This window comes from Marmota marmota, unplaced genomic scaffold, assembly GCF_001458135.2.
Source record: "Marmota marmota marmota unplaced genomic scaffold, marMar, whole genome shotgun sequence".
NCBI classification, from domain to species: domain Eukaryota; kingdom Metazoa; phylum Chordata; class Mammalia; order Rodentia; family Sciuridae; genus Marmota; species Marmota marmota.
Genome location: NW_026000005.1, coordinates 21,018,224 through 21,033,237, shown reverse-complemented (window position 1 = coordinate 21,033,237; position 15,014 = coordinate 21,018,224). Strand labels below are relative to the sequence as shown.

Here is a 15,014-nt window from a genome sequence, read left to right as displayed (position 1 = left end):
AAGCCATTCACAGAAGGACAAACACTGCATGATTCCCCTTATCTGAAGTATCTAAAGTACCCAAAGCCATAGAAATCAAAAGTAGAAAGGTGTTTGCCAAGGACTGAGGAAAGTAATGCTTATTAATTATAGAGTTTCTATTTTACAAGATAAATTCCATATATCTGCTACACAGTAATGTGAAAATACTTAGCACTACTGAGCTGTATACTAAAAACATGGTTAATATGGTAAATTTAATATTATGTTCTTTTAATCACAATAAAAAAAAAAAACTCTCTCAATTGTAGGAAATACTCATTGTCTATAATTCCTTAAAGTCTAAACTTTGACATCTTCATTTTTATTATTTTAGATCAACTAATATTAATTTCAGTGATTCACTGCATTTATTCTCAAACATACGTGTATAATTTCATACATATAAACAAATTAGAAATTTCCTGCAATTGTCACCTTCCTTATGCATTTTATTGTCCTTTTGTTCTCCCAGTCTACAAAAAAAATCTTTTATTCTTTGAAGAGAGATAAGAAATCCATTTGTCAGCCCACATGTGTTCCTTAAAATTAGTTTCCCTAATTTGCAAATGAAAATCTTGACTACATAGACCATCTTTTCCCACTGTGTTGACATTTACTTTTATCATATGCTAATTTGTTATGTTAATTACCACATGCTAATTTCCTTGTTTGGGGGGGGGGGGGATATTTCAGTAGTCTGCATTATGTTCCATTAATGTAATTTTGTTGTACTACACTACTATACAACTTCAATTACTATGGTTTTAAATTCATTTAATGTTGATAGGCAACATACTTAATTACCATATCAACTTTTTCAACTTCAAACAGGAGGAAAGTGTGTATATATATATATGTGTATATATATATATATAATTTAAAAATAAAATTAAAATTATATATATATATATATAATTTTAAAAAATAAAAAAAATAAAATAAAAAAACCCTGAAATATACTGATCAAGCATCCTAGTCTTCAAAAAACTGACCCATGAAAAATAACTGGCTTCAAAAATGCTAGAAATGAGAAAAAAATATGAGTATATATAAATGTTCATGAACCATTAAGGTCACAATTAGAGAAAAGAAAGAAAAAAGAAAAAACAAATCAATGAAAAGTTAAAGAATTTTTTCATTGGAGTTCCAAAGATTCTCAGCTTCTCTTCTGGGCAGAATTACTGAAGTGTCTGGAACGTGATGCGCCACAATCTGGATTGCTGGAGTGAGAGAGGTATTCCGAGGTGGAGTTTAGATTTAGTTGGACTGCAGGCTCTTTGCTAAATGCCAATTGATATGGAGATTTTAAATCAGTGCATCTCTAGGGCCCAGCAATTGCTGGTCCATTCTAAAAGAATGCACCCCAGGGATCTCTCCTGAGTTCTACTCTTGTGGTGGGGGACCCAATTTTTAGTCCCCTGTGAAACCTGTAGACCCCACATTTCCTGTCTCGGGTTCAGTCTTCAAACAATTTCTCTTGTCCCAACCCTTTAAATTCCTGGCCAAGTGCATCTCTCCCAGCTAGTCCTACAAAGCAGCCAGATTGGAATGGGAGGGGGAGATTAGGATGGGTTTCCATGAAGTAATCTTTCACTTCCTGGATTTTCTCTCTGATATAAACGTCACTCTGTGTTTGATTTTCTCCTGATCACTTAGGCATATCTATGTCATGCTGTGTGTAGGTTTGCCAGACCTGTATTTTCCAGAAATCAACTCCCCCAGCTACCAGACTCTCCCCAGCCACTGCAAAAATGGTTCCTTCTTCTGTTCTCTCCAGGCAACCAGGAAAGAGGGTGGCTTCTTCCACACAGAAGGATATTGTGCAGCGTGCCTTTCAGTTTTGTCAGGCAGTGTCTTTGATCTCTAAACTCTCCATATCCAGACACACCTCAGGCCTCCTTTAAAATGTGGGTTCCTTTAATTGCCTTTTCCACTTTGCTCGATGAGGGACTGCTATGGCTAGTGTTGCTGGAGGCAGCAGGTATTGCTGGGGATGTTTTCCTTATTTTATTATATCCAACCTCCTGAGTCCCCAATCTGCTTTGAATGTCCAGTTTTAAATTCCTATAAAGTCCTACCCCCTGCCATTTTTTTTTTCTTTTTCCACCCACCTTGCTGAGAAGCTGTCTGTCTGCTTTCTTGGTTTCATGCCACAGAGTAGTCAGGAAAGTGGCATCTCTATTCTGCCATCTTAAAACCCCATTTTGGCTCTTTTGAAGGATTTGTCTAAGTTATTCCCCTGGGTATACAGATGTTCATATGATGCCCTGTAATCCTTATTTCTATAATATCAGTAGTAATATCTTGTCTCCATTTTTGAATTTAGTAATTTGAGTATTTCCTTTTTTCTTAGTCTAGCTGAAAGTTACTTATTTCTGTTGGTTTTTTCAAAGAATCAGCTTTTAGTTTTATTCATATTCTCTGTTGTCTTTCTAGTCTCTATTTTATTTCCCTCTAATTTTTATTATTTCCTTCTTTATCTTAGCTTTGGGTTTAATTTTCTCTTCTTCTGGTTCCTTAAGGTTTATGATTGAATTGTTGATTTGAGATCTTTCTATTTTTTAATGTAAATCTTCTAGCCATACATTTCTCTCTTAGCAACTGATCTTACTGCATCCCCTAAAATTTGAGTATGTTGTGTTTTCATTTTCTTTCGTTGTAATGGGTTTGTAATTTCTCCCATATCCCACTGATCGTTTAAGAATTATTTAATTGTCGGGCTGTGATTGTAGCTCAGTGATGGAACACTTGCCTAGCATGTGTGAGGCCCTGGGTTCCATTCTCAGCACCACATAAGATTAAATAAAATAAAGGTATTGTGTCCATCTACAACTAAAATAATAACAATATTTTTAAAGGAATTATTTAATTGCCACATATTTGTGAATTTTTCAGTTTTCTTGGATTAGTGATTTATAGCTTCATTCTACTGTGGGAGAATAAATTCAGTATGTGTGAAAATTGTTAGATCAGTTAAGAACCATGTTGAGTTCTGAGTAACAAAAACTTATAAACAGTGGTGTAAACAGTGATGCAGTGGTTTCAGGATGTCATCAGGGACCCAGGTTCCCTTTTTGGACAGTGATCCTCAGCATGTTCTTGTTACTTGCCAAAAGACTCCCTATCTCCAGGCATCCAGTGTTTTCCAAGAAGGAAGTGTATTCTTGTCAGCTTAGTCTGTCTCTGATTTAAGATATTCTCTCTGAGCCTTCTCCCAGCAGCTCCCAATTATATCTAGTTGGCCATAATTTTGTCATATGTCCTCTCCTGTTTGCAAGAGGCCAGAATATCCTTTTTAGCTGTGGACATTTCTGTCCCATATAAGCTTTTGAGGTTCTTGAAAGAATATATTCTCAGAAGACAACTAGCAGTCTGTCACAGGGAACAAGAGTCCACTGTTTGGAGAGAGATGATGGTGGCTGGTACTATAGTGATAGTGGGAGTTATAATGAAAAGTGACTGTATACTTGATGTATTTTGAAGGCAGCAGTCATAGGACTTAATATTGGATTAGCTATAGAAAGGAAAAAGAGGAGAGGAATAAAAGGTGACTCTTAGATTTCTGCCCTGACAATTCAGCAGGTGTTAGCATCATTGACTGAGATAAGGAAAAACAGAAGCCAAGGGTATGTTCTGTTTTGTTGGTTTATTTGGGGGATGGGTAGTAATCTAGAGTTATGTTTTATATACTTTAAATATAAGATGATAGGGCTCATGATATAGCTTAGTAGTAGGTGTGTGCTTAGCATGAGTGAGGCCCTGGGTTTAATTCCTAGTATCCCATCCCATACCCCAGTTGAGATGACTGTTATATAGTTAAGGGGAAATCAATATTCTCTTGAATATCCCAGAGGATACTATTTGGGATCTTTTCCACAACTCACTACCCTCCTCAGAAATATTTCTCTATTTACTCTGGAGTTAATTCCTTTTGTCCTTATAGAAACTTCACTTGTATGTGTTGACTTTCCCCATATATCTGTTAAACTTTGTTCACTTAAATTTGTAGATAGAGGAGTATGTTGGTGGTAGAAGTATGCTCTGTGTAGGTGACAGGCATGCTTCCCTGGAGGATATGTGCAGATGGAAGACCTCAGGCTGGATGGCTGGAAATTTCCAAAGAATCTGTCTCTTTCATGGATATAACTTCTTTTGTAATGCTGGGAATTGAAACCAGGAACACTTTATCATAGAGCTACATGCCCAGCACGATTTATTTATTTATTTAGAGACAAGTTCTTGCTGAGGCTGGACTTAAATTTATAGTCCTTCTGCCTCAACCTCCCAGTCCCTGGGATTATAGGTGTGCTTCACTGTGCCCAGCTTTTCTGTTCTTTTTTTAAATCCCCTTGTAGTTGTCTGATGTGGAACTATGAGCTTCAGCAGGCTCTACTCTGTTTCTCTGTCAAGGTCCAAAAGTCACATAAAATCTCACCTAGGCAGATAGCACTTTTTAAAAATTCTTTTTATATATACATGACCATGGAGTGTATTTTGACATATTATACATACATGGAGTATAACTACCCATTGTTATGGTTGTACATGATGTGGAGTTTCACTGGTAGTGTATTCATATATGAATACAGGAAAGTTCTGCCTTTCCCATTCCCATCCCACTCCTTTCCCTTCATTCCCCTTTGTCTAATTCAATGAACTTCTATTCCACCCCCCACACACCACACCCACCTACTTTATTATGTGTCAGAGATGGCACTTTCTGTTGAGAACAGTTTATTGACTTTTGGGTGAGTGATTAGGGAAAGATAGTATGGCCAGCAGTGTGTTCTCTGTTAAGCACAGAAAAAGAGAACAATGATGAAGGGCCCAAGTGATCCTTCTGTTCTAAATGCAGCTATTTCATTAAAAATTGAAAACTGTCCCATGATCTGACTTTCTTTGTATATACTGACTTTGAATTTTTACTTCACCTGATTTCTGATGTTTAAAGTTGTAGTTTTCCTGATTTTTTCCATTAAATCAATTCCATATTTTCTGAATTTTCTCAAACTTTCTGGATCCTGAAGTCTCACCTACTGATTTCCAGTATTACCATAGGTTCTTTCCTTTTGAAATAATGCTTTCAGTTAAGGCCCTGAAGCCTTGGAAAGTGGGAGCATGGACACACGTGTGCAGTCCACTATGCCGCAGCTCCTGTGTGGGTTTGTTTTGCTTGTTCTGGCTTCCTAATATGAATGCCTATAGCATTTCCTCTCACTATAGTTTTACTGAAGCTTTCCATTTACAGAAGTATCAGATGACCATCCAATTAATAATAGAAAGTTAAACAGAGTAAAAGTAGGGGAGAAACTCTTCCCTCCTCCAGAGTTACTCCCTTGAGAAAATGATGTTAGTATTTCAAATCCATTTACACATTTTCTCATGTTTATGTTAGGGGGTAATTCTTGTTTGTTTGTTTTTTTTTCCAAAATGAAATCTTATTTTTCTACTTCATTTTTATAGATGTTTCATTTATTTTCATTTTTTAGTAAATTCAATTAAAACAAAATTTTCAGTGTTAGAAGTTAAACTGTTTTTAAGAGAGATTTTTGGAAATTTAAACAAAAACATTATGAGCAAAATAACAGGTATAGAAGTACAAGATGTATTTCGGGAATTTAGAATTAGACACACTTGGCTGGAGGAGAGGGACTGTTGGGGAATGCTGAGGAGCTTGCAGAGGTGGAGTCTGTGTGAGAAGGCAACAAATAGCAGCATAAGTGGGAAACCACTGAAGATGTGAGTATAAGGTCATGATGTTAACCACTTACAATAAAAATCTTAAAATAATCCAAAAGTATTTCTAATGAAAACATCACTCACAGAATGATTTTGTTGACCAGGTATGTAATAAATCTTCCACAGACTAAAGGAGATAACATATAGGATGGTGGTTTGAACTGTCAAGTGTTCTACAGTGATGTCAAGTTTTCCTTGGCCACGTTGACAATGTAGAGGTACATTAGGATGCTTCTAAGGCCACCCAGACTCCCTCAATGCTGTTTTGATTGTGTGGTGGAAGAAGTACCTGGTGATGACTTAGGACTCACAATCTAGGCTACTAATCATCTGGGTATCTTGGGGAAAAGAACTTCAACTTTCTATTCTTGTGTAAAATAAGGATTAAGACTAGATTATCTCTAAAGTGGCTTCATCTCCAAAAGTTCAATGGTTCTATGATTTTAGAATAGTTCTTACATACCTTGCTTAAGCACCAATTATTTCTTTAGGCACTTTATAGTATTCATGTAATAATGCCAAGATGAGAATCATCAGGAAATGTTATGTCAGTATACTTTCCTTCCCTCCCTCTCTCCCTCCCTTCCTCCCTCCCTCCTTCCATTCATTCCTTCCTTCCTTTCTCACAGTTCTGGGAATTGAATCCAGGGCTTGAGCATGCTAGGCAAGCACTCTACCACTAAGCTACATCTCCAGTTTTAGAAGATTTTCACAACCTTTTAAAAATCACATGACATTTGTTCTGACAGTTCTATTTTATTTTTACTTTTCTTTCTGCTTAAAGTGGCTGTGCATTATTTTGATTTTACAAAATTATAATACTAAGGAAGCTAGTAGTACATATACATTTATTTGAAAAAGTTTGAAACAGCAGTTATAAGAAAAATACTTATTTAGGTTTAAAAATTATTTTATATCTTTAATGACTGTTGGAAGAATAAAATGACCTTAACAAATATCCTTTTATTACAAGTAGTTTAAATTAAAACTTCTTCTTTTATAAGGTGGCTTTTTCATCAAAAGAATATTTTCCATCACATTTCAGACCAGAATATATAGAATTGAAACCAAAATATCAGGTGAGTCCTGAGTTATCCTATCTCAATATCAAGTATAGTTAATTACTGGGCTTCTCCAATACTTAATTGATACATATATACTTAATTCATACACGTATACGATACAGGTGTAGAAGTACAAGGTGTATTTCAGGAATTTAGAATTAGACACACTTATATGTGATTTAAAGATTCCAAAACCATGCTGCTCACATTAGAAACACCTGTCTTTAATAAAAAGTATTTAATCACAGGTCTCATCTGACTTAATGAATCTCCATCTGGAAATGGAAACTGGGAACCTACATTTTTCAAGAAACTTCAGGGGATTCTTAGTGTGTCCCACTAGTATTTCTTACTCTGTATCCACCAGCATTTGTAAACCATTATAATACTTACATCCATTAAAATAACCTTGAACTACTAAGTTAAAATAAAACAAATATTAGGCTGATTATTTCAGATTTTGCATTTTTTATTGTATAATGTAGAAGTTGTATGAAAAGGATTTGAATGAAAAACTTCATTTTGAAGACTTTCAATGATAGAATAGCTTGATCCCCAAACTACAAATTGCTTATTTTTTACACTGAAATTTCACTTTTAGCCCAAGTTTTTGTGTGCTGTTCTCTTTTAACCATTTCTAAATCAAAAACATTATGCATCAAAAAGCAAGAATCCACTGTGACATGTTGAGGATTGGGTTTCATCAGTTTTGAAACTCTCTGACTTAAGGAGATGATATTTGTCCCCAACAAAGTCTTTAAATGATATTCTGATACTTTTCATATGATGTCTATTATTTGCTTGCATTCTTAAAAAATTTCCTACATTGCCGATAAACACTTATATGGCTAAGACTTAAATCCTGATATTAGCCACTGTTTTACTATCTAAGCAAACACAGCTAACACTGGAAATTCAGTCAGTAAGAAGCTATTTATGGGTGACTATTCCAGGTGCAAAAGCATTTAGATACGAGGTAGTGTCAAAATTAGGAATTTGATATTTTTGCTTTAAAAGCTTTTTTTTAATTCAAGTTTTAAAATAATTAGTTTGTAGAAGGTAGGAGGATGAATAGATTAAAAAATGGTAGGAGGATGAATAGATAAATTGACATTATTCAAAGAAAATTGACTAAAAATTTTATTATGAATTCAAAGTAAATGCTACAGAATTTCTTATTTATATTGCAATTTCAGAAATTCAACAAAGGCGGTTTTGATCCTTTTCTAAGGAACATAAACAAGATGTCGGTCAGGAAAAGGAAAGACCAAGATATATATCAGTTTAGAAATGTTTTAAGTCAGGAGGTTATAGAGCATGAAGACCAAGATCCTCCTTACCCAACACGTTCAAAACCTGGAGGATATAGCAGTGTATCCTGGGCCCATGATCCTGATACCATCCCAAAAAAGAATAAGTCAGCTTGTGATCCTACTATCAATGCAATGAAAACTTTGGACCCTAAGAGTAAGCCAGCCCATGATCCTGCTATCAATACAATGAAGACTTTAGACCCTAATAATAAGTTAAAAGAAAAACTACCAAGTTTAACTTTACCAAGCTTAAGAGAACCACCAATGACTGGAAACATAAATACCTTTTGCCTCTCAAAGTCATTAAATTTTACCCCCCATATAGAAAATTTAAAACAATCAATAGTGCTCAAGTCAATTTTAAGTAAAAATCTGCAAGATCTTTCAGATAAGTTATTTTCTAAACCAGAAGTTTGTCTGAACACTGAAGCAATGAAGAAAAGTAGTTCTTCACATCTATGCATTCAGGACAAACCAGTCAGTGATTTGGAAATAAAAGCATTGGAACCAATTCAAGATTTAAACTGCCAGCTTTCAGAAAAAGACATTTCAAAGTCAAAGTCTCTTTTAAATCAAGTAATTAAAAACATCACCTCAGATTTACTTTCAGAAGGTAAACCAGGAAAATCTCCAGATGTAGAAGACGTTGTCTCGGAGGCCGATGGAATAGATTTTTCAATGAAAAAAAAGAGTTGTTTCAAAAAGAAACATATAACAAGTGAAGTGTCTAGCCCTATGCTGGGTTTCAGTGGAAGTATACACGACTATATTATAAAGCAAATATTCACTGCACCTATCTTTTCACTGTTCGAAAAAAGCATGAAAGAACTGAGTGAGACACAGATGAACCTGCAGGATCAGTTACTCAAATCTTGGGAGACAAAATTGTCTTCCAATATTCTAGTTAACTATGGAGATAAGGATGATGAAATAGAATTGCCACAGCCCAAATCTGTGATAAGCGAGATAATACAAGCATTTCCTATAGATACACTTTTAGAATCTGGGATAATCAAAGTGATGGAACTAGATAAAGAACAACAGATGGGTGCTTTGGTAGATACAGAGAAATCCTCTTCTGAAGAAACCCTCAGGGGTTCCACAGAAGATGATTCAGAAATTAAATGCAAAACACAATTTCTTTCAAGACCCAGTGTTCCCAAAGAAGGCACTTCTTCTATACGTAGAGTTGAATTTGTAGAAGACAGACAAAACATGTTCCTACATGATTCAGAATATCATTCAACACCAGATATAAAAACAGATTTGTCATGTCAGGGGCTTGATGGAGAAGAAAGTCACCTAATGTTTGATTTAGAAAGTTTCAGTAACTTGCTAACAGATAACCTTCATGAGTCTGATCCACCAACGTTACAATCCTTTTTAAAAAACGTATTTAATGCTTTTTTCAAATATAATCAGCCTGAAAGAAGACAGCAACCAGAAAAGGAATTAGAAAATCTAATTCAACATTCTTTTCCAGCTGACATAGAACACTCTGAAGAAATTCAAGGGGATTCAGATAAAGCAGACAGATTAGACAGAAAAGCTGTTTTGAGTCCAAAGCTACGTGTGTTTCTAGAAGAACTCTCAGAGTCAGAAATTAAAAATTTAAAATCTGAATTGAGTAAACATATACAGCATTATCTTGTAGAAAGACTTTCAGAATCAGGACATATCACCAAAGAGGATTTACCAAAAATCTACCAAAATCTGTATCTGATGAATGAGAAAGAACTGAAAGAACAAAATGCTTTTCCAGGGAAATATTCAGAAACTGTTAAAGAAATCATGTCTTTTGTAAATAAATTTAATCATCAATTCATAGATAAACATTTAGAAATAAAGCTAAGATCTTTTTTAAATGAAATTCTCCAAAACTATTTCCTTACAAACCTTGCAGAGAGCAGTTTATTTAATGAGACAGAATCCATGACTATCCACTCAAACATGTCTTCTCTAAGAACCCAAAGTGCCTCATTATCTCCTCATGATATTTCAAGGGGGAGTTTTGGTAGAAGGCTTGAAATAAACATGAAATATCCTTTAAATCAGCCTCTACAAAGCCTACTTAAAGCTTTATCAGAAAATGACTTCTTAAATTTAAAAGATGATTTAAGCAAACAGCTCCAGAGACTTTTTATAGAAAAGCTTTCAAAATTAGGACTAATGACAGAGAGGCAATTAGAGGGGGTCAACGAGCATGTAAACTTAAGTGATTCTGATTCAATACCATTAAAATATATAAAAACAGATTTACCTTTCCGAGATGAAAATTACTTTGTGGGTGAGCATTCAGAAAAGCAAAGTAAATATTCAAAACTTGGACAAAACACTTTACCAAAGGTTTCTGAGGATAAACGTGTCAGACCAGAATTGGTCAGAACTGAAGAAAAGGACTATTCTTCTTTGAAAAATTTAAAAGAGAATCCATCAACAATTAGGGAACAGAAAAATTATTTCCCTGGAGAAGGAATTAAAGCAATAAGTTTAATAAAAGTACAGTCTTCCAACAAAAATATCCAGGCTGTTCCATTAAATAAGTCATCAGACAGAGCTACAGATATATTGTTTAAGAAATACAAGAAAGAACATGGTTTCCTGCAATTTCCTCGAGCAGAAAATTGTATTTATACAACAGAGATTCAAGACCCATACAGTTGGGAGGGTAAATCAAAAATAGTTTCATCAAAAGTTTGCTGTGAAAGGACATTGAAATTGAAGCCCTTTGATAGAAAGGAGAACATTAACATTTGCAAATTTACTGCTCAGGAAAAAACAGAAACAGTACTGCCATCGTATTCAAGAATTCCTAGTTGCAAAATGCCAAGGGAAGAGGAAGAATATTTAAATAGATTCGCCTCCCCTTTCTGGCAGAATAACTCTTTATCTCACTTCAATTTAGAGGCTGAAGAACAATCGAAGTTAGACCTGTACTGTCAGAGATTGAAAGGAAACAATAACAACAATAAAAAACATTTAGTAACAGTCACACAAAATGAAAGAGAAATTCAAAATCTTTCTATAAGCCCAAATGAAATTTGCAATGAAAAATATTCCAGGGTCCCCAAACCACAATCCTTTAAATATAAAGAAAATAAGAAAAACTCAAAACCATCCTTCTTCCCAGAAGTATTAAAGAGAGAAAACATAAAACCCAAGGTTCGAAAAGAAAAAGATCATGCCACCAAACCAAAAAAGTCACTTAACAAGGTAGTTAGGATCCTACCAACCACGCTGCCTACCACAAGAAGTCATTTAAGGAAATCTGCGCCAAGGACTTTGCTTCACTGGACTGCACGGAAGACTATACACGTAATAATGTTTTCCCTGTCTTCTACTTCTCTTATTTGTCAAAGTTCTATCAATAACTTCCCTTAAGCCTGAATGCAAGTGTGGGTATCAATTTAATTGCCCCAGGAGATACAGACCTCCAAGCTTAAAAATTCTTCTGGAATTCAAATTATCACCTTGCCTGATTGATAGTCTAACCACAAAATCAGGGGGGACTATTAATATATCTAATACCTTTTTATGAACTAGATAAAGGGCAGCCTCTCTGGGACAGGATTTAGAAAAAGATGTCCTTTCCTCTGGGCAGACCCTCCATCTGGCATAGCCTAGAACCTCTAGGAACCTGCTGCATATTTGCATGGATCAAAATTAGCCAGGGACCTTTGTGCAACAGCCTGCACAACCTTTAGTAGTGGTGGAATACTGTAGAAACATAATTCAGATTTTCTTTTCTGAGAGATTTAACTATAAATGTTTAAGGCTTTTTTCAGATAGCTGAATTTATCTGTAAATAAATGTGGTACTCCTTCTATGTGCTAGTTATTCTGCTAAGAACTAGGGATATGCAGAATTTACAATCTGTGGATAATGAATTGAAATTTTTTAACTTCTTTTTTCTTCTTTTACCACGACTCCTCTGCTGTATCATATGCTGAGATCTTGAGAATTCAAGTCTATTCTTAGCATTAACATAAAATAATTAGGAAGGTGAATCTGTTACTAGACTGTACAAATGGTTCTAAAGCACTTAAAATTTAGGAATAGAAGGTACTTATTTTAATTTTCGGAACCAATACTTTTCTCAGTATGTATTACAGGCATGACTCATAAATTTAAAAACTCATAAGATCAACAATTGATCTTAAATTGATATTTTGATGTGCAAGATCCTGCCTCTGAATGAGAAAGTAAATATAATTTCAAAATATTTGCTTTGAATTTGTTTTCCACAGTAAATAAAGCAGGTTGTTAGCTTTACAGTGGCAGGGCAAAAATTATATACCTATATATTATATATAATATATTATATAGCTAAATATTCTATTAGCTATATAGTGGCAGGGTAAATATTCTTATCACTTGTACTCTTAAGTTTGGATTTTTTCTTTTCTATCTAAATTCAATCATTTAATATTGAACAAGCAAATGTGGGGGTGGGTGTGGGGGGGTGTGCATATGAAGAAAAGGAAGTTGAAGATAGGCTCATAGTTTTTGGCAAAAAAAAATTTCTGAAGTTCCTTTAGACAAATGGAATCTTTAATACAACTTTTTCAAATGAAAAAAAAAAACTGCATTTATGTCAAACACTGTAAGGTCATCTTACAACCCTTTACTTAACAGCGGACGAGGGAGTTAGGATTCTCATTCTTGTTATTTCCCTCTGTTAAGCCAAGTGTTTCTTAACTTTAGAATTGAGTGATAAAAGGCAATTGTCAGATGATCAGAAAGGTACTCATTTTATTTTCTAAATCCTAGGAATCTTCAAAAGCCTCTAATCAGAAGCAAGATAAGTTGAGCCATAGGAGCTTTCAGAAAAGGAAGCAGTGGTGTGGGTCTCCAAGGCCTTCCACTGATCCTTGTAGTTAGTGATCAGCTGTGGAACCAGTTAAGCACTACTCACTAACATAGCAGAAACTCTTAAAAATTGAGCTTGCCTTATTATTCCAGGAAGGTAAGAGGAAGGAGGAAGTTCTCCCTGCCTTCTCCAAACCCAGGCACAGAGGTAAAGTAGATGGAATTGGCCTTCCTCTTCATACCTTCTTTTTTCTAGATCTTTTTCTGGCTGTCTTAATTCTTAACAGTTCCTCCCACCTTCCTGACCCCTCAGTTTTATTAGTGTACTCTCCCCATGTCTCCAATCAAAGCAGCCCATTTCTTTGCTGTGGCTCTCTCTGCGAGGTGTCGAGGAATGGACTGCTCAAACTGCCGAGAGAACTAGTTTATACTAAAACTACCCAAAGAGGTACTTATAGATTATTATGTTTTTAACTATAAAGTATTTGTTATAGAAAATTTGAAAAAAGAGAATTAACATTTTTCTCTTATTATTTCAGTGTATATCCTTCCAGTTACTTTCTTGAATGTTATACTTGTTTTATTCTCAGAATGTACATTGAAATTTTTATTTGAAATTTTTTATTTTAATGTAAACATTACAACCACATTCTTGCATGCTATCTGTGCTCTCTTTCTCTAGATACACACACACACACACACACACGTATAAAGACTAAAGATTTATTAAAGTAACCTTTAGAGAATGAAAGGTCAAAGTTTGGATGATGTAAAAAGCTAAATATAAAAGTTAATCATTTATATTTGGGGTTAGGGCAACAGAAGTTTTGGTGGAAAAAGAATTGCAATGTAGCTGGCCAACTTTGCCTAAGAATCTGACCCCTGAGTATAACTCCCTTAGGCTTTTCCAGATTCATCTCTTCCATCCCTTTTGAAACAAAATATTTTTTGGAACAGTAAGATTTTTAAAAAGCCTGGTTTCTAAGGTAGCATCTAAGGGAAATCATTGAGTGTAGAGTCTGAATCTGGGGATAGCCTAGGAAGCATTCGGTGCTTTCATTCTCTTTGTCAATATTACAAACTTTAGTCCTTGTAAATTTCAAGTGTACTTTTTAACTTACCAATTTGATGTTTTATTTTAAAATTTAGGATTGTTCAGATAGATTTGAGGATCTACAAGAGCCCTCAATGCAGCATCTTAATAAAACAAAATCAAGAGTAAGACTTTTAGCAAAGAGCCCAGATGATAGCCATATTCAGGCAAAACAAGCTGCAAGACCTCATACTGCTCCAGAGCCTAACAAACGACGAGAATACTACACTGGAAAATTCACAAGTCCTCGAGTAGTTTCATCAGGATTAGCTAATACAAATGATACAACCCCAGATTATGAAATACGTAAAATGCAATCAAAAAAAGATTAAAAGAGGATATTGAAAAATGTTCGCTCATTTGTGATATTATCCAAATGTTAAAAAGTTCAGAATGATATGTGAGGCCAACAGTCAGAATTATCACTTCTCCATTAACAAAATGGTTTGGAACTCTGTCCTTGTGTGTGATAGAAGTAGCAACCAAATTTCATCTTGTTAGAACCATTTTGTTACAATTAAAATGAAAAATAAACACATTTGATGGAAACGTGTTTTTGTTTATAAGCCTTAGGGAACCAACCCAGAAGTATATATCTAGGTGATATTCACTAGAAAACTTGTTTCCCAGCTTTCCCCCTTTTTCACAAATATAAAAATATCACTCCATATTTCTTTGACTTCTCCCAACCTTTGTGACACTCTAAATTATCGCTGTCCACCCAGTTTTCAGATTCTCTTTTTGTAGTGATCTATGTTTAGTCTTTTTGTTATGAACAAATTTTACACATCAGCTCTAGTTATATTCCCTAGACTAAGCAGTTCTCTGAGTCTGTAGAACTTCTGCTAATTTAACATCATCTAATAATTGCTTCCCCTCACCTCCAGTGCTGAGGATCAAACCCAAGGCCTTGTGCTCTACCACTGAACTACACCCCCAGCCTTGGTAATATATCTTTTTACACTATAAATAAGG

The 15,014-nt window shown here is 34.8% G+C and overlaps 1 protein-coding gene across 1 annotated transcript in view; it reads left to right on the top strand.

Moving 5' to 3' along the window:
• The window catches only part of C2cd6 (C2 calcium dependent domain containing 6), a 101,556-nt gene extending 87,172 nt beyond the window's left edge, over positions 1-14,384 (top strand). Inside the window, 4 exon segments of the mRNA XM_015480974.2 lie at positions 6,765-6,839; positions 7,994-11,452; positions 14,096-14,356; positions 14,358-14,384. Of these exon segments, the coding sequence (XP_015336460.2) occupies positions 6,765-6,839; positions 7,994-11,452; positions 14,096-14,356; positions 14,358-14,384 (3,822 nt within the window).
• Positions 14,385-15,014: the final 630 nt, after the last annotated feature.